Raw genomic sequence first — 20,540 nt, 5'->3', positions numbered from 1 at the left:
AACTTCTCGACCCGTGTTTGTTAGAGCTTTTCTCCTCCATTCTATTATCTGCCCTTAAAGTCCTGAGCTCTTTTTTCAAAACACCTTTATATATGGTATATTTGCCATCTTGTGCAGCCGTTAAAGCGCGATCCCGTTTCATTGTAACGAATAACCCGGGCCTTCACCATCTCGTTGACCCCGCGCGCAACCGTGTACAGAAAGCCGGGGCCGGCTCTCGGCTATCGAAAAACAATTAAACGAATAAAATATCGTTCGACAGTTCGACAAACACAATTCGACGGAAGGCTGATATTTTATCAGCTATTCGAGCAGCCAGCCGGAATTTCGTATACTCTGCGAGAGGGACGTAACACGCTACGAATTAAGAATTCGCCGTTTCGTCGGGCGTCCATTCGAACGCGACTGATGAGCTCATTTTACATGCTCGAGACAGCTGGATCGTTGGGTGTGACTTGAGAAAAATGTTCTTTTAATTGTACACTCGTTAATCTTAACAAAAAATGCAAAAAAAAATTAAAGAGAGTCTGGAAGAAAAGTATACAAGATTTATATTATCTTATATGACATTTTTTTTCTTCTTTATTTTATGCTTTTGTATTAACTCGCTCTAGAGGAGATATTAATAATGACAGTATTAGCATGTTTCATACATGGAAACTAAAACTTTAGAGAATGCCTGAAGCTTGCCGGTCGATTGTAATTATTCGCGTTATCAGCACGTGAGTTGGGCGCTTCTGATGAAGTCCCGGAAGTAGTAAACATTAGTTAATACATCAGGTTTACCCAGAACGCAGGATGTGACCCAAGAGAGGACACCAGAGAACTCGCCGTTGACGATAAGAGGACCGCCGCTGTCGCCCTAAGAAATCGTATAATTTTTGATTAGTGATTCGTTCGAAATTCCTTACTCCTCCTCCCTAATGAGGACACATATACGTAGGCAGTCTGAAAAGTTCTCAACCTGACACATACATGGCATTAGAAACCGTCAAACTATAATTGTATTGGAAAGTGGCATCCCTGATATAAACCCATGTAAAATTTTATTCGATCTGTCAAGTCATTCGAGTAGTAGCACCAGTTGAAAAAGTTTTGTGCAAGATGGGTGCTAACAATTGACCAAAAACGCATTCGAATGCGTATTTCTTCTTCAAGCGTGTTTGGCACATTTTAGTCGTTTTAAGCAAAATAAAATGAATTTCAAGCGTCGTTTCATAACTATTGATGAAACTTGAATCCATCACTATACACCAGAGCGAAAACAACCTTCCAGAATCACACTTTAATAATGGTATCGAATTATCGGAAAGACGTTGGAATAAATGTATTGAAGTTTCAGGAGATTATATTGAAAAATAAAACATATTTCACGGCAAAATAATTTTCTTTCATTGTTAGGCCGAGAACTTTTCAGACTGCCCTCGTACGTGTGCGTAATTATTTTCAGATGCAACGAGCGTAAGACAAGGTAAGATACTCACATCACAGGCTTCTGTCCCAATTCTGTCCAGAGTACACACATGTTTTGTATTGGTTGGTGGATTATTGTGACTGTTCAAGCATTGTTCCTGGCTCAGAACATTCACATCGACATATTTAAGCATCAGTGCGGAGCGTAAATTTACACCGATCCTTCCGCATCCGTTTATCGTACCGTAATATTTACTAGTAGTGTGATCCTTACTCGCTAGAGGAATCGGACTCTGATAGTTGTTTGGTTTGACCGGCGTCTTCCACTACAGAGACAAATATCTTCGATCGTTACACACGCCCATTACATCTTCGTACTTCACTAAAACTGGATACTAAAATCAGAAGTAGACATACTGTGATCACAGCGACATCGTTCTTCCAGCTGGTTTTTATTGTATTATCGTACTCGGGGTGCAAACGCATGCATCTGATCTCGTGTCTCTCGCCGTCCACTAGCGGGACGATGGTCCCGGTAACGACAACCTGCGTACCGAACAATTTAGACGAATCAAACAGAAGAATCAAAATGAATTGATAGATGGCGATGCGAAATGCTAGAATGGAGAATTGTCTGTACCGCCGTTTGACATTTCCACATTACACGTGTATTTCTCAATCCAGCGAATAATTTCTGGTAGCAACTGCCATGTACGTACCATTTTTTTGTTATCGTTTTCATCCATGAGACAATGAGCAGCAGTGACGACATGGTACTCGCTGATAAGATAACCCCCGCAAACAATAAAATCGTCAACTTTAAGACCGACTTGGCGCTTAAATTGACCGTACGAGGCATATTTGTCACCCACGATGGCTTCGGGATCGTCGCCATAGCCTCTGTGTTGGTAAAAATTAAATTAAATTAAAAATTTAATTATTTATTATTTTGTCTGAAAATGTGTCGCACTCGATAAAATAAAAAAGATATCTACATATTATTTCACATATATATATTTTTTTACGAGATATATCCTGAAAATATATGTGCATGGGAAAATTTACATATTTTAATTTATTTCAATATATTAATACTTCTTTGCAATTATTTATACTTTGTCCGAAAATATGTCACATTCGATAAAAGATATCTACACACTACTTTATATACTTTATATATTTTTTTATTTTATATATTTTTATATTTTTTATAAGATATATTCTTAAAATACGTGTACGTGGAAAAATTTACATATTTCGATTTATTTCAATATTAATATTTTCCTCTCCCATTTAAAATTTCATAAAATACAGAAGATGACACACGCCAAATTACTTATACGTAAATATTATTGATTTTTTATCGAGTTTTCTTTACTCACGTCTTGCGATGATGCCAACGACGAGCAAAATAGTCAATTTCATCATCTCGACCGTCGTAATAGAAGAATCGGATACAGAACAAATTACAAACTAGGTACTGGAACTGCAGCTACTCTACGTCCTTTTTTATAGATACGCGGTACCTGTGCTTAACCTTGTACAACAACTGTTTTTGTTTGCATCCTGTTGCACTGCACATATTATCTATTTTCTTCATTCAATTGCTGACAACAGTAGCAGGCCTTATATTTGCTCGATGCTTCAACTGCCTCTTCAAGGAAGAAACGTTACCTCATAATTCGAAGTATTATATATTTCTTTCTCGTCAGTAAATGAATATCATATTGCTTAGTCATACGTCTGTTTTAATTCTACCGTAAATGACTAAGGATTTTATTCATCTGCATAAATTATTTCGTTTCATAAGAAAGAAAAATAAAATTTAATCTTTAATAATGCATAAAACTAATACATAAGACATAAAGTCAAAGTTTGTTTCGTAGTTTATAATAGCAGTAGTAAATCAAAACGTATATTATTTCGTTATCAGTCTGACTTTCAAAATGCCTGAGAGAGTATAATATTATAATTATAAATGCAATGGTAAATATCACTCTCTGCTTTCTTCTGCTTCATTACACGGAGAGACACTCCGAAACGAACACAAAGGAAGAAATGAGTAATCGTAAATGAAACGTTATACCAAGCGTCTTCTGTATCCACTTAAATAAAAATTGTATTGAAGGACATGCTTTTTACTGCAAATTAGCATTATTATAACATAATAAATCAAGAAACCATTTCCGACTACCGAAAAACGATTAAACGAATAAAATATCGTTCGACAAACATAATTCGACGGAAGGCTGATATTTTATCAGCTATTCGAACAACCCGCCGGAATTTCAGGTACTCTGCGAGAAGGACGTAACACGCTACGAATTAAGGATTCGCCGTTTCGTCGAGCGTCCATTTGACTGATGAGCTCATTTTACGTAGGCAGTCTGAAAAGTTCTCGGCCTAACAATGAAAGAAAATTATTTTGCCGTGAAATATGTTTTATTTTTCAATATAATCTCCTGAAACTTCAATACATTTATTCCAACGTCTTTCCGATAATTCGATACCATTATTAAAGTGTGATTCCGGAAGGTTCTTTTCGCTCTGGTGTATAGTGATGGATTCAAGTTTCATCAATAGTTATGAAACGACGCTTGAAATTCATTTTATTTTGCTTAAAACGATTAAAATGTGCCAAACACGCTTGAAGAAGAAATACGCATTCGAATGCGTTTTTGGTCAATTGTTAGCACCCATCTTGCACAAAACTTTTTCAACTGGTGCTACTACTCGAATGACTTGACAGATCGAATAAAATTTTACATAGGTTTATATCAGGGATGCCACTTTCCAATACAATTATAGTTTGACAGTTTCTAATGCCATCTATGTGTCAGGCCGAGAACTTTTCAGACTGCCCTCGTACATGCTCGAGAGAGCGGGATCGCTGGATATGACTTGGGAAAAATATTCTTTTAATTGTATATTCGTTAACCTTACTGGGAAAAAAAAATTAAAGAGTATCTTAAAGGATGCACAATATTTATTTTGTATGACACTTTTTTTCTTTATTTTACGCTTTTGTATTAACTCTCTCCAGGGGAGATGAAAATAATGACAGTACTAGCATGTTTCATGTGTGAAACCTAAAACTTTAGAAAATACCTGAAGCTTTGCCGATTGATTTAATTATTCGCGTTATCAGCACGTGAGTGGCTTCTGGGCGCTTCTGATGAAGTCCAGGTAGTGCAAAACATTAGTAAACACATCAGGTCTACCCAGAGCGCAAGGTATAACCCAAGAGACGACACCAGACAACTGGCCCTTGACGAGAAGAGGACCGCCGCTGTCGCCCTAAGAAATTGTACAGTTTTTGATTAGTGATTCGTTCAAAATTCATTAATCCTCCATAATGAGGACACATATATGTGTATGTAATTATTTTTAGATGCAACAAGCGTAAGATAAGACACTCACTTGGCAGGCCCCTCTCCCAATCTTGTTCGAAGTACACATTTGTGTTGGATTGGTTCGTGGGTTTTTGTGACTGTTTAAGCACTGCTTCTGGCTCAAAATTTCCGTATCGATATATTTAAGCACCGCTGAGGAGGGTAAATTTATATCGGTCTTTCCCCATCCAGGTACTATACCGCGATATTCGCCAGTGGTGTAATCTTCAGTCGCTAAAGGAACCGGACCTTGGAGCTTGTTTGCTTTGACCGGCGTCTTCAGCTAGAGAGACAAGTATTTTTGATCGTTACACACACGCATTACTTCGTATTTAACTAGAACTGGGTACTAGAATTAGAAGTAGACTTACTGTGAGCACAGCGATATCGTTCTTCCAACCGCTTTCTTTTGTATTCTCGTACTCGGGGTGCAAACGCATGCATCTGATTTCGTGTCTCTCGCCTCTCAGTGCCGGGGCGGTGGTCCCAGTAACGACAATCTGCGTTGTCCGAACAATTTAGACGAATCAAACAGAAGAATCAGAATGAATTGGTAGATGGCGACATGAAATGCAGGAATGGAGAACTGTCTGTATCGCCGTTTGATATTACACGTGTTTCTCGATCTAGCGAATAATTTTCGGTAGCAACTGTCATGTACGCACCATTTCTTTGTTATATTCTTCATCCATGAGACAATGAGCAGCAGTGACGACATGGTACTCGCTGATAAGACAACCTCCGCAAATATGATATCCGTCTACTTCAAGGGAGACTTGACACTTAAATTGACCATCGGAGGCATAGTTGCCACCCACGATAGCTTCAGGTTCGTCGCCACACGCCTCTGTGTTGGTAAAAATTACATTCCGCAATTATTTATTACTTTGTCTAACAATTTGCCGCACTCGATAAAATACCTAAAAGATATCTATATATTACTTTACATATATATATATATATATAATACCTAAAAGATATCTATATATTACTTTACACATATCTATATATTACTTTACACATATATATATATAGATTTTTATTACGAGATATATCCTGAAAATATGTGTGCGTAGAGAAATTTATAGATTTCAATTTATTTCAATATATTAATACTTTTCCGCAATTATTTATATTCTGTCCGAAAATGTACACTCGATAAAATATCTAAAAAATATCTACATACTACTTTACTATTTTATATATTTTTTTATTTTATATATTTTTATATTTTTCACAAGATAGATTCTTAAAATATGTGCACGTAGAAAAATTTCAATTTATTTCAATATATATATATATATATATATATATTTATTAATATTTTTCTCTCCCATTTTAAATTTCATAAAATACAGGAGGTGACACACGTTGAATTATTTATATGTAAGTGTTATTGATTTTTTATTATTGAATTTCCTTTACTCACGTCTTGCGATGACGCCGACGACGAGCAGAATAGTCAATTTCATCATCTTGACCGTCGTAATGCAGGAATCGGATCCAGAACAAATTGCAAACTGGATATTATAGCTACTTTGCGTTCTCTTTTATACGCGGTACCTGTGTTTAACCTTGTACAACAGCTGGCTTTGTTTACACAATGTTACACTACACATATTACTTATTTTACTCATTCAATTGCTGATAACAGTTGTAGGCCTTATATTTGCTCGATGCTTCGACCGCCGAGAAAAAGATATAATTATCGTCTCACAATTTGAAGTACAGTATATTCCTTTTCTGTCAGTAAGTGAATATAATATTGCTTAGTCTTACATCTGTTTTACCGTAAATGACCAAAGATTTTATTCATCTATATAAATTATATTTCATAAATATTTGCATAAATATTGCATAAATTATTTCGTTAAAGAAGAATAAAATTTAACTTTTAATTATGCATAAAACTAATAGGACATAAAGTCACGTTTGTTTCGTAATTTCGTAATAGCGGTATTAAATAAAAACGTATATTACTTCGTTATCAATCTGACTTTCAAAGTACCTGAGAGAATATAACATTATCATTAGAAATGCAGGTAAATATCATTCTTTGCTTTCTTTTGCTGGATTACATGGAGAGATATTCCGAAACGGAAATAAATGAGCAAATGTGTAGTTATAAATGACACCACCACCAAAGCGTCCTTAACATCTATTTCAATAATGATTCTATATCAATCAAATATATATAATAGAGATATCGATGATGGTATTGACACGCGCGTGGTAACTGAAAACTTTGGAAAATATTTGATGTATAGATTGCCGGTCGATTATTCGAGTTATGGGCACTTGGCTTGACACTCCTCGATGAATTTGAGATAATGGAAAACATTAGTTAATACATCAGATACACCCATAGCACAGGGCGTGACCCAAGAGACGATACCACAGAGCTCGTCGTTGACGATGAGAGGACCGCCGCTGTCGCCCTAATAGAAATTGCACATTTTGAATCAATGACTCGCTCAATTCATCTCTTCTTCCCGATGAGGATACGTAAACGTGAGTATAATCATTTTCGGATGAACCGAGCCCAAGATAAGGTGAGACACTTACCTGGCAGGCACCTTTCCCAAACTTCTCCAGGGTGCATACTTGTTTCGGATTGGTTTTCGGTGGATTTCTGTGGCCGTTCAAGCAGCGCTCCAAGCTCAAAACGTTCACTTCGACCCACCTAAGTACCGGCGAAGGGGCTGAAGTTACATCGGTCCTTCCCCATCCACTTATTAGACCGCGATGTTTACCAGTGGTATAATCCATACTCGCTAGCTTAATCGGGCCTTGGTAAATGTTTGTTCTGACCGGCGCTTTCAACTAGAGAGACAAGTATTTTCGATCGTTGCACACGCGCATTACACCTTCGTACTTAACTAGAACTGGGTACTAGAATTAGAAGTGGACTTACAGTGAGCACAGCAATATCGTTCATCCAGCCCTCTTCTTTCTTACCAGTGTAGTCAGGATGCAAACGAATGCACTTGACTCCGTGTCTGTCGCCACCTTTCCCCGTGTTAATGGTTCCCGTTACAACAGTCTGCGTACCGAACAGTTCGAACAAATTAAAAATAGAAAAATAATAAGAAAATATAGAAAAATATATATATTATGTAATATAATGATATATAATAAGATATGATTAGATCGGTGTGCATACAGATTTTAAAGACCTTTTCATATTCAAAATTCTGTTGGATATTAGCAGAGTCTGTTTTGATTATATAATTTTTGTAAATAATAGGATCAGAATGAGTTAGAAAACATCGATGCCAACGGTCGAAAAGCAAAAACGTACTGCGTCGCCAATTTTTATATATTATATTTGTATTTTTAAATTGTATCTATGAAAATATCAATAATTGAATCATTTAGCAGCCGGTAGTAACTGCAATTATTTACGTACCAAACCAATCCTATGATCAGGTTTCTCAAGACAATGGGCAGCAGTAACGACATGGGTTTCAGAGATGAGACATCCCCCGCAAATATGTTGGTCAAATACCTGGAGAGAAACTTGACATTTAAATTGACCGGGTGTGGCCACGTTACCTCCTACGATAGCTTCCGGTTCATCGCTATATGCCCCTGTAGATGATAAAGTCCGTAATAAATTATTTTTACTCCGTCTGGGAACATTTAATTTGTCTGGGAAAATTTAATAGATAAAAAAATATCTGATCATTCTTTTATACAAGTACCTCCATTTATGTTATATTTGCATAATTTTACACATATGTAGTGATTAATTGTTGGATGCTATCTCTCAAAGACGTGCCGCGTGAAAATCACATATTTTATTGTAATTGACTACGTGAATTTCAGTGCCTTCTTTCTCTCCGTCATTCCGTAAGACAAGTGATACAAATATACATTGATTAACTTTGTTCCTACACAAGTTATCGATTTTTGATTATCGAATGTTGTTTACTCACGTCTGGCGATAACGCCAACGACGAGCAGAATAGCTAACTTCATCATCATCGTCGTAATTCAGGAATCGGATCCAAAATAAATTGCAAACTGGATACTGTGGCCACTCCGCGTGGCTCTTTTATATGCAGAACCTGTGCTTAACCTTGTACAACAGCTGGCTTTGTTTGCACCGTGTTATACACTGCACGTATATTGCCTATTTTACTCATTCAATTGCCGATAACATCTGTACGCCTTATATTTGCTCGATGCCCCAACCGTCGAAAGAAAGATGTGACTGTTACCTCACAATTTAAAACATATATTTCTTTCCTGTCACTAAATAAATATCATATTACATATCGCTCAGTCATACGTCTCTATTTTAATTCCACTTTAAATGAGCGACGACTTTATCCATCCGCATAAATTATTTCGTTTCGCGCGAAAGAAGAATAAAATTTAGTTCTTCGTAATGCACGAAACAGAATACAGAATAAAATATTGAGTTTCGTAATATATAATAGCAGTATTAAATTCAAACGCACATTATTCCGTTATCAGTCTGACCTTCGAAATGCCTGAGAGAGTATAATATTATCATTATAAACGCAAATATGGTAAATATCACTTTCTGCTTTCTTCTGTTTCATTACACGGAGGGACACTCCGAAACGAACACAAAGGAACACATGAATAATCGTAAATGAAACGTTACGCAAAACGTCTTCTGTCTTCTACTTAAATAATAATTGTATCGAAGGATATGCTTTTTACTGCAAATTAGCATTATTACAACATAATAAACCAAGAAACCATTTCCGATTATCGAAAATCAAATTAAACGGATAAGATATTGTTCAACAGTTCGTAAAATTTAATTGACCAAACGATTGATATTTCATTAAACATTCGATCTACCCTTTAGCATTTTATTTGCGAGACATGTGCGCAGAATAAAGAGATTTAATTTATTAAAAAAATGTTCAATTATTCGTCAAAATTAATACAGTCACCTATAAAGTAACACTCCTTATACACCATGCACTATGTACCAATTAGTTTTCCACACTTTGTAATATGATTGCAAACAAGCTTATACGACAAATCGGCCAAATTTAACAAGTCATAGCATTGATCGGAATGTATAATAATTTACAATTTTAGAACATCACACCGCGGAAACGCTGGTGGCCAAACGTGATTTATCAAAAGAAGCTCTACACTAGCCATTGGTCTTTATAAAAAAAAGTAGAGTCGGAAAAAGAAGCATGCCTAAAATTAATTTTGTTTATTTATTATGATATTTTTTATTGTTTATCTCATGCTTTTATATTAATCATAGGAAAGATATTCATCATAAATGTACCATGTCTTACACATGGTAATTGAAAATTAAAAAGAATGTCTGGAATATAAGTTGCCAGTCGATTGTAATTAGTTGAATTGTCAGCACATCATTTGACTTTCTTTAATGAAGTCCCGATAATCGTAAACACTCGTGTATACATCAGGTGAATCCCCACCGCACCGTTTGGACCAAGAGACGATGCCACAGAGCTGGCCGTTGGCCACAAGAGGACCACCGCTGTCACCCTAAGAAATTGCATATTTTTAATTAGTGGCTCGCTCAATTGTTTCTCTTTCCCAATGGGAATATTCATTTTCAGATGCGTATACTCATTTTCAGATATACGTAGTAAAGTAAAGCGTAAAATAAGGTAAAACACTTACACTGCAGAAAGCTTTGTCAACTTCCGCCTTAGTGCACATATGTCCCTTAGAGGTTTGTGGATATGTATGTTCCTTCATACAGTGTGCCGTTTCCAAAATCTTCATTTCGACACATCTAAGTCTGAATATAGGTATATTCCACCTTTCATTGATCAATCCCCATCCACATACTGTACCCCTATAATTGCCAGTGGCGTAATTCATATTCGCTAGAGGAATTGGAGCTTGATTCGCGTTTATTATGATCGGCTTCACCAACTAGAGAGACAAGTACTTGAAAACATTGCCTACGCACTTTACTTTGCACTTATCCAGAGTTAGATTCTAGAACTAAAAGTAGAACTAAAAGCTTACAGTGATCACAGCGATATCATATTTGTAGGCACCCATTGGATCACCATTGTACTTAGGATGTATACGAATGCATTTGATCTTGTGGGTCTGGCCGCTTATCATCCAGTTGATGGTTCCTGTTACAACAGTCTGTGGGCCGAATAGTTTGGACGAATTAAATAGTAGAAATACAATAAACATATATATAATACAATGATATAATAAAATCTACTGTAACAAAAAAAGTATCATAGTAAAATTGTATTACTTATATTATAGTATAAACTAAGAACAAAATTTTATTACGGTATAAGATTTGTGTACAGACTTTTTTCTTTTTTAAGACATTTCATAGTTTCTATTTCGTTGAATATCGGCAGTCTTATATTTTAATTGTACCATTTTTTTTTAATAACTGTGTCACAATTAATTAGAAGATAAACGTGTGAATTGATGAAATGGAAAAGTTCCGCGTCGCGTTAATTCTTATATATTATATTTGGAACATATATCTATGAAAAAATCGTTAATCAAGTGGATCGATTTTCGATTTCAATGTCAATGTACATACCATGTCATTAACGGAGTGGAGACCTTCAACACAATGAGCAGCGGTAAGAACATGGGTATCGCTAATAAGACTTCCCCCGCACATATGACCACCATTCGTTTGAAGAGAAGCTATATATTTAATTTGACCGAGCACAGCGTAATCGCCACCCACGATAGCTTCCGGTTCATCCCCGTATGTCTCTATAGGTAATAATCAAGTCTATTTTTTTTCGGTTAGAGGTGTTTTATTCGGTAAAATAGAGAGAAGATATCTATTAATCTTTTTATGTAAGTTCTTCCATATATGTTACATTTACATAATTTCATACATGTATAATAATTAATATCTGTAATTATAGAATAATATCTGTCAGAAATGTGTCTCATGAAAGTCACGTATTTTAATTTAGCACACATATTAATATTTTCTTTTTCTTTATCGTTTAGAAGTCCGTAAAACAAATAATATAAAAATACGTTGGATAACTTTCTTCACACAAATTATTGATTTTCGATCATCGAGTTTTATTTACTCACGTTTAGCAATAGCGGCAACGACGAGGAGAATAGCTAACTTCATCATTTCGACCGTCGTAGTTCAAGAAACGCGTCCAGAAAAAGTTGCAAACTGGACACTGTAAGCTATTCGGCGTTCCCTTTTATACGCAGTATCTGTGTTTGACTTTGGCCAACAGCTGGCTTTTTGTTTGCATCATAGTTCATCGCAAGTATTATGTATTTTATACATTCAATTGTTAATAACACTTGTAGACCGTATATTTTCCCGATGCCACAGCCGTCAATATAAAGACGTAATTATCGTCTTGCAATTTGATGTATATTTTTTTCCCGTCAGTAGATAGATATATTATATAGCTCCGCATAGCATCAGTCGAAAGGTAATTTTAGAATATCACACTGCGGAAACGCTGGTGACAAAACGTGATTTATCAAAAGAGCTCTATGTTGATCGTCGGTTTTTATAAAGTTTTTAAACAGTGGAGTCAACAAAAAACATGTCCAAAATTCAAATTTATTTATTATGATATTTTTTATTATTTATCTCATGTTTTTATATTAATTATAGGAAAGATATTGATCATAAATGTACCATGTCTCACACGTGGTAATTGAAAATTAAAAAAAATATAAGTTGTCAATCGATCGCGATTAGTTGGATTATCAGCACATGTCTTGACTTTCCTTAATGAAGTCCAGATGATAGTAAACATTCGTGTATACATCAGGTAAATCCCCACCGCACCACTCGGTCCAAGAAACGATACCACAGAGCTGGCCGTTGACAATAAGAGGACCACCGCTGTCACCCTAAGAAATTGCATATTTTTAATCAGTGGCTTGCTCAGTTTCTCTTTTCCAATGAGAATACGCATACGTGCGCGTATTCATTTTCAGATGCACATAAAGGATAGCGTAACGTAAGGTAAGACACTTACACTGCAGAAACCTTTATTAACGTTCGCCTGAGTGCATATATGTTCCTTATAGATTGGTGCATATGTTTGTTCCTTCATGCAGTGCTCCGTGCTCAAAATATCCATTTCGACCTTTCTAAGTCTCACTGGAGACTCTCTCGACAATTCCTTAAGATATCCCCATCCGCATACTATAGCCTTATAGCCACCAGTTTTCCCATAATCCATATCCGCTAGAGGAATCGGAGCTTGATGCGCGTTCATTTTGATCGGCGACTTCAACTAAAGAGACAAGTACTTTAAACTGTTGTCCACGCGCATTACATCTTCGCATTTAACTAGAACTAGATTCTAGAACTACAAATATGCTTACAGTTATCATAGCGATGTCATTTGGCAAGCCATCCTTTTCGTCGCCAGTATAGCCAGAGTGCATACGAATGCACTTGACCTTGTGTTTTTCGCCTTTTCTCAAGTTGATGGTTCCGGTTACAACAGTCTATGGGCCGAATAATTTGGACAAATTAAAATAATTTTAAGTAAAAATCTAATAAAGAAACATGTATAATATAATGATATAATAAAATATAATATAATAAAAAATGTGTATTATAATAAAAACATATTACTTGTATCATAGTATAAATTAAAAACAAAAGTTTATTACGATATAAGATTTGTGTACAGACTTTTTAAGACCTCTCATAGTCTTTATTTCGTTGAATATCGACAGTGCTATATTTTAATTGCATCATTTTTTTAAATAACAATGTCACAATTAATTAGGATTCACATTAAACATGTGAATTGATGAAAAGGAGAAGTTCCACGTCGCATTAACTTTTGTATATTATATTTGGGATATATATATCTATGAAAAAAATCGATAATCGAGTGAATCGATTTCCGATTTCAATGTCAATGTACACACCATGTCATCAACGGAATAGAGATCTTCAACACAATGAGCAGCAGTAACAACATGGATATCGCTGATAAGACTTCCCCCGCATATATGAAGACCACGTACTCGAAGAGAAACTATAAATTTAAATTCACCGGGCGTGGCGAAATTGCCACCCACGATGGCTTCCGGTTCGTCGCCGTATGCCTCTGTAGATAATAATCAAGTCTATTTATCAAGTCTAAGTTATTTTTTTTTATTTCGTTTAGAGATGTCTTATTCGGTAAAATAGACGGGAGATATTTATTCTTTTTTTTATGTAAGTTTTTCCATATATGTTACATTTATATAATTTTAGATATGTATAATAAATTCACATGTGTATAACAATTAATATAATAATTAATATCCGTAATTATAGAATAGTATCTATCAGAAATGTGTCTCATGAAAATCACATATTTTAATTTAGACGATGTATTAATATTTTCTTTTTTCATTTATAGGTTCGTAAGACAAGGAATATAAAGATACACTAAAAAATTTTGTCTCTGCATAAGTTATTAATTTTTTATTATCGAGATTTATTTACTCACGTCTGGTAATAACGCCAATGACGAGCAGAATGGCTAACTTCATCATGTCGATCGTCCTAATACAGGAATCGGATTCCGATGAAATTACAAAATGGATGCTGTAGACTACTCAGCGCTCCTTTTATACGCAGTTTCTCTGTTTCACTTTGGACAACAGCTGGCTCTTTGTGTGCACCATAGTTCACCGCAAGTATATTGCAAGCATTATGTATTTTTACACATTCAGTTGTTAATAACACTTGTAGACCGTATATTTGCTCGAAGCCTCAGGCGTCGATACAGAGACAGAGTTAACGTCTCACAATTTAAAATATATTTTTTTCCCGTCAGTAGATAGATAGATATATTATATAGCTTCTTACAGCATGAGTCAAAACATAGTTTTGGAATATCCCACCGCGTAAACGCTGGTCGCCAAACATGATTTATCAAAAATAACTCTATACTGATCATTAGTCTTTATAAAAACAGTGGAGTCGGTAAAAGAAACACGCACACAATTTATTCTGCTTATTCATTATTATTTTTATTGTTTATCTTATGCTTTTATATTTAATTAGAGAAAAGATATTAATGATAATTGTACCATATATCACACGTGGTGATGAAAATCTTAAAAGAGTGTCTGGTATATAAGTTACCAGTCGATTGTAATTAATTATATCATCGGCATATGTTTTGACTTTCCTTAATGAAATCCAGATAATAGTAAATATTCGTGTATACATCAGGTAAACTTCCACCGCACGACTTGGACCAAGAGACAATACCACAGAGCTGGCCGTTGACCATAAGAGGACTACCGCTGTCACCCTAAGAAATTGCATATTTTTGATCAGTGACTCGTTCAGTTTCTCTTTCCCAATGAGAATACGCATACGTGCGAGTACTGATTTTCAAATGCACGTAAAGTAAAACATAAAGTAAGGTAAGACACTCACAGTGCAGAAACCTTTATTAACGTTCGCCCGAGTGCATATATGTTTGTTATTGGTTTGTGCATGTGTTTGTTCCTTCATGCAATCCTCCGTGCTCAAAACATTCATTTCGACCGATCTAAGTTTCAGTGTAGAGTCAATCAAATCTTTCAAGGTTTCGCCGATTAATCCCCATCCACATACTATACCCTTATAATCGCCAGTGGCATAATCCATATTCGCTAGAGGAATCGGAGCTTGGTATGGGTTTGTTTTGATCGTCTTTTTCAACTAGAGGGACAAATACTTTAAAACGTTGCCTACGCGCGTTATAACTTCGCATTTAGCGGATTCTAAAAGAACCAGAAGTGAACTTACAGTGATCACAGCGATATCATTCCTCCATGCATGTTTTTTTCGACCAGAGTAGTCAGGATGTGGACGAACGCACTTGATCTCATGTCTCTCGCCGCCTCTTAACAAGTCGGTGGTTCCCGATACAACACTCTGTGTGTCGAATAGTTTGGACGAATTAAACAGTAGAAATGTAATAAGTAAATATATATAATAATATAATGATATAATAAAATATAATGTAACAAAAGAAATATATTACAGTAAAATTGTATTACTTGTATTATAGTATAAAAAAAATGAAATTTTATTACAAGATCCGTATACAGATCTTGTAATACTAAATCTAACTTTTAAAGATCTTTTATATTTCCGGTTTCATTGGATATTGGCAGTGCTATATTTTTATTGTATCATTTTTTAAATAACAATCACAATTAATTAGAAGATAATCGTGTGAATTGATGAAAAAGAGAAATTTCGTCGCGCTAATTTTTATATATTATATTTGAAATATGTATCTATGAAAAAGTCGATAAGCGTGTGAATCGATTTTCGATTCCAGTGTCAATATACGTACCATGTTTTTAACGTTATTGGGATCTGCAACACAATGAGCAGCGGTAATGATATGAGTATCGCTAATAAGACTTCCTCCGCATATATGCGCATCATTTACTTGAATAGAAACTGGAAATTTAAATTGACCTGGCCTGGCTAAGTTGCCACCCACGATGGCTTCTGGTTCATCGCCGTATGTCTCTGTAAGTAATAATCATGTCCATGATTATTTTTTTTCTATTTTGTTTAGAGATGTTTTAAGCGGCAAAATAGACAGAAGATATTTATTTACTTTTTTTTACGTATGTTCTTCCATACATGTTACATTTACATAATTTCATAAATGTATAATAATTAATATCCATAATTATAGAATAATATCTGTGAGAAATGTGTTTCATGAAATTCAGGTATTTTAATTTAGTCCACGTATTAATATTTTCTTTTTCTTCATCGTTTAGAAGTTTAGAAGTTTGTACGACAAGTAATATAAAGATATACTGAAAAACTTTGTCTCTACATAAGTTGTTAATTGTTTATTACCGAGATTTGTTTACTTACGTCTGGCAATAACGCCAATAACGAGCAGTAAAGTTAATTTCATCATCTCCTTCGTCGTAATTCAAGAGACGCATCCAGAAAGAATTGCAAACTGGATACTGTAGACTATTCAGCGTTCCCTTTTATACGCAATACCTGTGTTTGACTTTGGACAGCAGCTGGTTTTTTGTTTGCACCATAGTAAACCGCAAGTATACATTACATATTTTACAATTCAATTGATAATAACACTTGTACACCGTGTATTTGCTTGATGCTTCAGCTGTCGATAAAAAGATGTAATTATCGCCTCACAATTTGAAGTATATTTTTTTCGCGTCAGTAGATAAATATATTACTTAGTCATATATCTGCTTTAATTCTACGTTAAATGGGGACGATTTAATATATATTATACTTATTTGTACAGATTTGTTCGTTTTGACGGGAAAGAAAGTAAAAATTATTTCTCGATTTACGCGATTTCGCGTAAAAGTAACACATAAAGCGTAAGTCACGTTCGTTCCATAATATTAAGTTAAAATGCATATAATTCTGCTAACAGTGTAATCTTCTGAAAAAGTAATGTTATCATTATAAACGCAATGTAAAATATCATTCTTTGCGCGGTGGAACATCATTTTATCAATTAGTCCTAAATGTTTTATCGAAATCAAAAGTGAAGAAATGTGTATTATGTTGTGCATCATAGCAATAATTCTGTATGTCCGGTTTCCGGTTATTGAAAAACAATTAACCGGATAAAATACCGTTCAACAGTTTGTATTCAGGTATAATTGAGCAGATGGGTGATATTTTATCATCTACGTGGGTAACCCTTTAGTATTTTATATTTGGGAGACATGCGTGTAAAATAATGAGATATAATTTATTAAGTCTCAAGCATCCAGTTATTCGTTAAAAACAATAGTCACCTACAAATTAACACTCTTTATACACGATGCATTTGCACCAACTAATTGTCCACACTTCGTAACATGATCACAAGCTAGCTTATATGACATTAGTCAACATAGCTTCTTGTAGCAGACAAAAGAAGGTCGACAAGAGAAATACGCATAAAATTTATTCTGCATGATATCTTTATTGTTTTATGTCTTATGCTTTTATATCAAGTCATATATTATGGCAAAGATATTGATGATAAATGTGCTATGCCTCATGTATGGTAATTGAGAACTTAAAAAATGTTTGGAATATAAGTTGCTAGTCGATTGTGATTATTTGAATCAATACAGGTCTTAGCTTTCCTTGATGAACGGCAGATAATGGTAAATATTCGTGAATACATCAGATATACCCATAGCGCAAGGCACGCCCCAAGAAACGACTCCACAGAGCTGGCCATTGACAATAAGCGGACCACCGCTGTCACCCTGAGAAATTGCATATATTTAATTAGTGGCTCGCTCAATTTCTCTTTTTCTCAATGAAAAACACGCATACGTGCGCATCATTTTTTTTTCAGATGCACCGAGCGTAGGATAAAATAAAACACTCACATTGCAAATGCCTTTCCCACTCTTCTCTAGAGCGCATATATGACGTACAGTGGTTTGAGGATCTGTATGTTCGCTCATGCAGCGCTCCGTGCTCAAAACGTTCGTCTCCATCCATTGTAGATACAATGAAGCTGATCGCGAATTTTCGCTAGTCTTTCCCCATCCACTCACTGTACCGCGATAATTACCAGTGGCGTAATCCAAATCCGCTAGAGGAATCGGACCTTGGTACGCGTTTACTTCGATCGGCCATTTCAACTAGAGTGACAAGGACTTGAAAGCATTGCCTACGCGCATTATATCTTCGCACTTAACCAGAGCTGGATTCTAAAGCAAGAAAACTAAACTTACAGTGATTATAGCGATATCATTCGCCAAAGCATCTTCTTCGTTACCAGTGTAGCCAGGATGCGGACGAATGTACTTGATTTTGTGTCTCTCGCCGCCTTTCCAATTGATGGTTCCCGTTACAACAGTCTGTGAGCCGAATAGTTTAGTTGAATTAAACAGTAGAAATGTATAATAATAAGGGCACGTCACATAATATATATAAAATAATGATATAATAAGATACAATGTAACAAGAAATGTACTATAGCAATAAGATAAGAATAAAATTTTACTCTTTCCCAAATCGCCAATTCTTATATATTATATTTGAAACATGTATCTGTGAAAAAATCGATAATCGAGCGGATCTTTTCAATGACAATGAAAAATTACGTACCATAGTATTGACATAATCGGGATCATCAACACAATGAGCAGCGGTAACGACATGGGTCTTATTGATAAGACATCCCCCGCACATATGAAAATCATCTACTTGAAGAGAAACTTGACATCGAAATTGACCAGGCATGGCGTCTTTCCCACCCACGATAGCTTCCGGTTCATCGCCGTATGCTTCTGTAGATAGCAATAAAATTCGCAATTATTTCTTTTTATTTCATCTGAGGATGTTTTATTCGGTGAAATGGATGGAAGATATCTATTTATTTTTTGCATGAGTAATGTGTGACATTTACTTAATTTTACATATGTATAATAATTAATACGCACATTATAGGATAATATAACTTCGTGCTTCAGCATAAGTCATTGCTTTGTGATCATCGAGTTTTATTTACTCACGTTTAGCAACAGTGGCAACGACGAGCAGAATGGCTAACTTCATCATCTTGATCATCGTAATTCAGGTGTCCAGAAGAAATTGCAAACTGGATGCTATAGATTACTCGGCGTTCCTTTTTATACGTGGCACTTGTGTTTGATCTTGGACAACAGCTGGCTTTTTGTTTGCATCATGGTACATCGCAAGTATGCATTAGATATTTTACACATTCAATATTGTTAATTAACACCTGCAGGCCTTATATTTGCTCGATGTTTCATCGTCGATGGAACTGTAAAGTACCTGTCATCACAATCTCACAATTCGAAGTATATTTCTTTTCTGTCAAATATTACTTAGTTACATGTTTGCTTCAATTTTACGTTAAATAAGGGATAATATAATGTACATTTAATATATTTGTACAAATTATTTTTTTTATGGAGAAAGAAAAGAATTACTCCTCAATGCGTAAATCTAATGTATAAAATATAAAGTCACATTTGTGTTTCATAATTTATAATTGTAGTATTGAACTAAAATGTACATATATCATTTTATTATCAATCTGATCTTCAAAATTCCTGAAAAAAATAATATTTTCATTATAAATAAACGATAAATATTATATTTTGCTTCCTTCTACTTGATTCCACGGATAAATGCTGTGAAACAAACGAAGGAAAAAACAGGTAAAGGAATAAACAAAATTAATTGATTTATTGCTCAATATTTATAGAACGAATTTGATACAATATTTAATTTTTTGATATATTTACTGTTTTAAGGGATCGTGATACTTTCTTCGTCATTATTTACTCCGCCATCCAAGAGAAGGGGCGAGTATCAGTTGTTTTATTAATCAGTCCTAAATTTATTGGAACCGAAACGAAGGAAATGTGCGTGCCGCGATCTGCCCGTAAAAATAGTGTGACTTAAATCGCGAGGTCGCTGTTTAAGTAAATTGTTTAGAAGTGATAATCGAGTAACATCGATTACTCAAACGACGCGCAAAGGATGAATTTCAACGACCGGCTGATTAATACTGTTAAAAGTCAATCAAACCGATCCGTTCGTGCGACGTACAAATCGAAGTGAATCGGATTGTCTCGACGAAACACATCCCGAATGCAAATCAACGCAAACTCCAATGCAAATTTGTTGAAGCTGTATACCATTAAAATGTGCATATATTTCAATTAAATTTGTACGCCCGCCGGTGAGCGACCGAGCAATTTATAATCGCCAAATTG

At 35.0% G+C, this 20,540-nt stretch overlaps 5 protein-coding genes across 7 annotated transcripts; all 5 read right to left on the bottom strand.

The window, feature by feature from the left end:
• Positions 1–598: 598 nt before the first annotated feature.
• LOC105186398 (chymotrypsin-1-like) lies at positions 599–3,192 on the bottom strand. Its single transcript, XM_025301381.1, has 5 exons — positions 2,796–3,192; positions 2,133–2,313; positions 1,831–1,959; positions 1,485–1,739; positions 599–862 (listed from the first exon to the last, which is right to left on the bottom strand). The coding sequence occupies exons 2-5, from the start codon at positions 2,157–2,159 to the stop codon at positions 716–718; spliced, it is 558 nt and encodes a 185-aa protein (XP_025157166.1). The 5' UTR covers positions 2,160–2,313; positions 2,796–3,192; the 3' UTR covers positions 599–715.
• Positions 3,193–4,381: 1,189 nt separating this feature from the next.
• On the bottom strand, positions 4,382–14,386 carry LOC105186392 (serine protease 53). The gene is made up of 18 exons (XM_025301360.1): positions 14,279–14,386; positions 13,710–13,891; positions 13,152–13,277; positions 12,800–13,060; positions 12,542–12,671; positions 11,362–11,543; positions 10,812–10,940; positions 10,458–10,715; positions 10,250–10,319; positions 8,215–8,396; positions 7,720–7,848; positions 7,371–7,628; positions 7,104–7,243; positions 6,803–6,813; positions 5,471–5,652; positions 5,177–5,305; positions 4,834–5,088; positions 4,382–4,710 (listed from the first exon to the last, which is right to left on the bottom strand). The coding sequence occupies exons 1-18, from the start codon at positions 14,322–14,324 to the stop codon at positions 4,558–4,560; spliced, it is 2,823 nt and encodes a 940-aa protein (XP_025157145.1). The 5' UTR covers positions 14,325–14,386; the 3' UTR covers positions 4,382–4,557.
• LOC105186146 (chymotrypsin-1) lies at positions 6,754–12,359 on the bottom strand. 3 transcript variants are annotated; one of them, XM_019842869.2, is made up of 6 exons: positions 11,880–12,359; positions 11,533–11,543; positions 8,215–8,385; positions 7,720–7,848; positions 7,371–7,628; positions 6,754–7,243 (listed from the first exon to the last, which is right to left on the bottom strand). In XM_019842869.2, the coding sequence occupies exons 1-6, from the start codon at positions 11,923–11,925 to the stop codon at positions 7,094–7,096; spliced, it is 765 nt and encodes a 254-aa protein (XP_019698428.1). In that variant the 5' UTR covers positions 11,926–12,359; the 3' UTR covers positions 6,754–7,093. The 3 variants fall into 3 exon arrangements, with proteins under 3 accessions (XP_019698428.1, XP_019698426.1, XP_011144480.1); XM_019842867.2 differs by lacking the exons at positions 11,533–11,543; positions 11,880–12,359 and adding an exon at positions 8,744–8,863 and having other exon boundaries at positions 8,215–8,396; XM_011146178.2 differs by lacking the exons at positions 6,754–7,243; positions 7,371–7,628; positions 7,720–7,848; positions 8,215–8,385 and adding exons at positions 9,694–10,319; positions 10,458–10,715; positions 10,812–10,940 and having other exon boundaries at positions 11,362–11,543; positions 11,880–12,042.
• Positions 14,387–14,845: 459 nt separating the features above from the next.
• LOC105186137 (chymotrypsin-1-like) lies at positions 14,846–16,780 on the bottom strand. The gene is made up of 5 exons (XM_011146165.3): positions 16,672–16,780; positions 16,130–16,311; positions 15,574–15,702; positions 15,220–15,486; positions 14,846–15,091 (listed from the first exon to the last, which is right to left on the bottom strand). Exons 1-5 carry the CDS (start codon positions 16,715–16,717, stop codon positions 14,942–14,944), a joined length of 774 nt encoding a protein of 257 aa, XP_011144467.1. The 5' UTR covers positions 16,718–16,780; the 3' UTR covers positions 14,846–14,941.
• A 945-nt stretch (positions 16,781–17,725) lies between these two features.
• On the bottom strand, positions 17,726–19,590 carry LOC105186132 (chymotrypsin-1). Its single transcript, XM_011146152.3, has 5 exons — positions 19,308–19,590; positions 18,901–19,082; positions 18,525–18,650; positions 18,174–18,431; positions 17,726–18,047 (listed from the first exon to the last, which is right to left on the bottom strand). Exons 1-5 carry the CDS (start codon positions 19,360–19,362, stop codon positions 17,913–17,915), a joined length of 756 nt encoding a protein of 251 aa, XP_011144454.1. The 5' UTR covers positions 19,363–19,590; the 3' UTR covers positions 17,726–17,912.
• Positions 19,591–20,540: the final 950 nt, after the last annotated feature.

The sequence above is a fragment of the Harpegnathos saltator genome, unplaced genomic scaffold (genome assembly GCF_003227715.2).
Source record: "Harpegnathos saltator strain DR-91 unplaced genomic scaffold, Hsal_v8.6 scaffold414, whole genome shotgun sequence".
In the NCBI taxonomy this organism is placed as follows: Eukaryota; Metazoa; Arthropoda; class Insecta; order Hymenoptera; family Formicidae; genus Harpegnathos; species Harpegnathos saltator.
Note: the sequence above shows the minus strand (reverse complement) of the source record. Positions and strands in the feature narration are given on the sequence as shown.

Coding starts and splice junctions, on each gene's coding strand:
- LOC105186398 (XM_025301381.1), bottom strand. CDS start 2,159: ATGGATGAAAACGATAACAAAAAAATG. Junction 1,740..1,830: donor ACGATGTCGCTGTGATCACA/GTATGTCTACTT, acceptor TTGTCTCTGTAG/TGGAAGACGCCGGTCAAACC. Junction 863..1,484: donor TTGGGACAGAAGCCTGTGAT/GTGAGTATCTTA, acceptor ACGATTTCTTAG/GGCGACAGCGGCGGTCCTCT.
- LOC105186146 (XM_019842867.2), bottom strand. CDS start 8,792: ATGATGATGAAGTTAGCTATTCTGCTCGTCGTTGGCGTTATCGCCAGA. Junction 8,397..8,743: donor CGTTGGCGTTATCGCCAGAC/GTGAGTAAACAA, acceptor TATCATCTACAG/GGGCATATAGCGATGAACCG. Junction 7,849..8,214: donor CTGATCATAGGATTGGTTTG/GTACGTAAATAA, acceptor TTCGGTACGCAG/ACTGTTGTAACGGGAACCAT.
- LOC105186392 (XM_025301360.1), bottom strand. CDS start 14,324: ATGATGAAGTTAGCCATTCTGCTCGTCATTGGCGTTATTACCAGAC. Junction 10,941..11,361: donor TCCACTCCGTTAATGACATG/GTATGTACATTG, acceptor TTCGGCCCACAG/ACTGTTGTAACAGGAACCAT. Junction 5,089..5,176: donor ACGATATCGCTGTGCTCACA/GTAAGTCTACTT, acceptor TTGTCTCTCTAG/CTGAAGACGCCGGTCAAAGC.
- LOC105186137 (XM_011146165.3), bottom strand. CDS start 16,717: ATGATGAAATTAACTTTACTGCTCGTTATTGGCGTTATTGCCAGAC. Junction 16,312..16,671: donor TATTGGCGTTATTGCCAGAC/GTAAGTAAACAA, acceptor TATTACTTACAG/AGACATACGGCGATGAACCA. Junction 15,703..16,129: donor CCAATAACGTTAAAAACATG/GTACGTATATTG, acceptor TTCGACACACAG/AGTGTTGTATCGGGAACCAC.
- LOC105186132 (XM_011146152.3), bottom strand. CDS start 19,362: ATGATCAAGATGATGAAGTTAGCCATTCTGCTCGTCGTTGCCACTGTT. Junction 19,083..19,307: donor CGTTGCCACTGTTGCTAAAC/GTGAGTAAATAA, acceptor TGCTATCTACAG/AAGCATACGGCGATGAACCG. Junction 18,432..18,524: donor ATGATATCGCTATAATCACT/GTAAGTTTAGTT, acceptor TTGTCACTCTAG/TTGAAATGGCCGATCGAAGT.